This window comes from Apaloderma vittatum, unplaced genomic scaffold (assembly GCF_000703405.1).
Source record: "Apaloderma vittatum isolate BGI_N311 unplaced genomic scaffold, ASM70340v1 scaffold18568, whole genome shotgun sequence".
Taxonomy (NCBI): domain Eukaryota; kingdom Metazoa; phylum Chordata; class Aves; order Trogoniformes; family Trogonidae; genus Apaloderma; species Apaloderma vittatum.
This window is the reverse complement of record NW_009732635.1, coordinates 8975-12172: the sequence shown is the minus strand read 5'-3', so window position 1 is coordinate 12172 and position 3198 is coordinate 8975. Positions and strand designations below refer to the sequence as shown.

The following is a 3198-nucleotide window of genomic DNA, read 5'->3' as shown; positions in this document are numbered from 1 at the left end:
CCTGATAGGAGCACATCCTATTACACTGCCACTGCTTCGTACACCATTGCCTATTCATGGACTGACAGCATGGAATGGTGCTTGCTCGTCCCATGTGTGTATGTGTACATGATTTTGTTCCTCTGTGTGTGTGGTAGGGAAGGTTATAGTTAGGATTATGAAGGTAATCAGTCAAAAAACAACAAAAAGCCCACAATGTAAGTTTCCATTTAAAATAAAAATTATGTAGGTCACAGGAGAAACAAGAGGCACATGTTTAATGAGTGTGTGATATTACTGGATATTCTTGCAAGTACTCTCAAAATGGCTTTCTTTTCCAAATTCAACTCAGGTCATTTTCTTTCCTGCAGCCAAATCACACAACCCCAAAACACTTTTTCTCCATCTTAAAGGGCCCAGAGGCAGAGTCAAATGGAAACACTGCTGCAGCATGACAAAAGATACACAGTCTCACCAGCACCAGGTCAAATCTTCCTTGGAAAGAAGATCTCTGGTACAAACACAATTGGGGCAGAGACTCTCCCCAGTCTCTACTGTCTCTGCTAAGGGCTGGCCTTGCCTGTACACCACTGAGAGTGGAGAAACATTTACAGGTCAGAAAGATTCTCTCCCCCCCCATAACATTATCCCATACAATGTTTCACACATGGAAACAGATTCCCTGCATAAATCAGTGAGGCCTTCTGCTCACCTCGAAATCACTCCACATGGTGAGGATGCTCACAAAGGCCTCCACCTGCTTCTGATCCTCCTTCCCCATCTGTCTGTCATACCCACTTGTTCTGGCTCTAAACTTCCTCTTGGCAGAAGCCATCTCCTCATTGCCAGTCTCTACAACAGCTCTGCGGGGCCCAAATCAAGACTTTTGGCAGATGTTACTCCAACTGCACCCAAAACCTCACTGCAAAGAATGTCCAAATCCATCCAGAGACAAAAAGGAAGGCATGGATTCGACTGAACAGAGAGCAAGCTTGAAACAGCGCCTGGGATCAGGGTAACTACTTCTGGTTCTAGTAACTGTATTTCAACAACAGAAAGATTTAAAGCAATGATGGTGTCATAGCTCATTCTTTTCAATTGGAAATAATCGTGTAGCACAGGTAAAACTCATGCCAGGCATACTGGGGACTGGAAACAGCTGGCTGCAGGAGGAGCACACGTGTGCCAAGTCTCATTTGCATCACTCAATTAGCTTTCCCTTGGCTATTGCAGAGGTGTGTTTCCTGATGTGGCTCACTGGACGAGTCTCTTAGTTCAGGTCAGAAGTGTTTTTCCCTGGCTCATTTGCCTTTGTGCCAATGTGCCTTCATCTTAACGCAGCCAGACAGTGCATCCCCTCCCTCCAGGACAGGTTTTGAAGTAAGACAGTTTTCCTTGGAACGTCTGAGTAAAGATAGCAGTGTGAAAATCTGCACTGATAAGTGAATGAGACTAATTTAGATCACCTGGAATCCAAGTTGAATTGCATGAATTCACTTACAAGGGACAGAACATGGACTGTGTATGATCCAGGTAAAAGGCTAGATACTGCAAAAAAGGCTTTCTGTAGCAGGACACCTACATAGCCTGCTGCCTAGCCACCAGAAGGATGAAAAACTACGTGGGATGGTACCAGCTACTGGTCACATTACTAGTAGTATTAATCGCCTGCCATACACCACCAGCAACTCAAGCGGCAAAGCAACCTCAGTGCTATAGACAGCTGGGCATGATCAGCCTCTGTGGAGTGATGATGGATTGATACCAGCCAACCTCTGGGGTCCCAAGTGCATCATTCCAGAGCACGCTCCTCTAACGGCCGGGAAACCAAACGGATTCTGGATAGATTGTTTTTCTTTCTCAGGAGTTGCATGTATATATTTAACGCACTTGAGACAAATGCAACATGACACGGATGTTAGAGGGCAAACACTTGTGCAGCCCAACAATAGATTTCTGTAAACAACCAAGCTACTCCTTCTCTTCAACATCTTCCTTCCACATTTGTCTTTGTTTAGCTCCAGATCCAGCTTATTCCGGCAGCCAAGGAAGAGCAAGAGCTGCTCAATTAAAACAGTGCAGCTGGTCAAAGGAGCAGAAATCCGAGTAGATGAACTAGCCAGCACCTTGGTTATGTACCGGCTGCGGTGCGCTCCCAGTGCCATCATGTGGTGAAAGTGGTTAACACAACGGGTACCCGAAACGGAAAAGCCGGTAACTCGGCAAGCAGGCTCTCCCGACTTCATAAAACACGAAAGGAAAGCTCAAGTCAGCAAGAGGCTGGAGCTGAAATACAGGCCAGCACTTTAATTTATTGCTACCCTTCCTGCTTGGTTTAATATGGTCATTTTTCTTGAAGAAAGAAGTTGATTTATATTTAAATATATCTGGAATTAGAAGGGTTTTAAAGCGCAGTACAAAAGCAGCACATACTGCATGACCACAGCGAGGCAGAAAAGTTTAAAAATCAATCGGCCAGGCCAGAAAAAACATGCAGTGTATTTGACTCACAGGTGTAGTAAGTCAGGAGAAGCCCTGTGTTTGAAGGTTAACTCTGCCCTAGGCACGAGTGCAGCCTGCTGTTACTCATTGCAGGCCAGCCTCATTTCCAGCCTTAGCCTCAGACATACAGTGAGGATTTTCCCAAATAAACCAGAACGTGCATAATCCCTGAGAACAGCCAAGATGCTTAAGCACTCAAGTAAGTTATTTTATTAAAAAGCTTGTTCTCAGAAATTTCCTCAGCTCAGGTGAGGCAGTGAACTGGGATTTAAGACAACACTGCTTACTTCAAGCACGGAAATAAACTTCTCAGCTTTGACTGCTGCTGTGCTCAGAGCTTACGTCACACGTTTCCCAGCAGAAGGCTCCCCAGAAGTCTCATTGTGTCCTTAGACAGAGCTGTTGGTTTTTCTTACCTGTTTGCTTCCTTCAGCATCTTCTCCATGTCCACAATGCTGCGCATCTTATACAGGAACCATTTGTCAATGGCTGTGAGTTTGTGAATGACATCTGTGGGGACTCCGTTTTCCAAGGCCTGCCAAAAATAGGACAGCACCAAACAGCCCCTTTAACACGTACTTCACAAATACAGATTTAATCTGCACACAAGTAGCAGCAACTATATCGTGTAAAGACATAAAAAGCACTGTAAACTAAGCTGGACAAATTGAAGGTTCATCTACCCCAGGATCCTGCCTCTCACAGCAACAGAAAACA

General features: G+C 45.0%; 1 protein-coding gene across 1 annotated transcript in view; it reads right to left on the bottom strand.

Moving 5' to 3' along the window:
* Window positions 1-3198, bottom strand: part of CPS1 (carbamoyl-phosphate synthase 1, mitochondrial) — a gene marked incomplete at its 5' end in the record, with an annotated part of 54031 nt that overhangs the window by 43231 nt on the left and 7602 nt on the right. The window contains one exon of the mRNA XM_009875603.1: window positions 2898-3016. Within this exon, the coding sequence (XP_009873905.1) occupies window positions 2898-3016 (119 nt within the window). The remainder of the gene's footprint in view (window positions 1-2897; window positions 3017-3198) is intronic.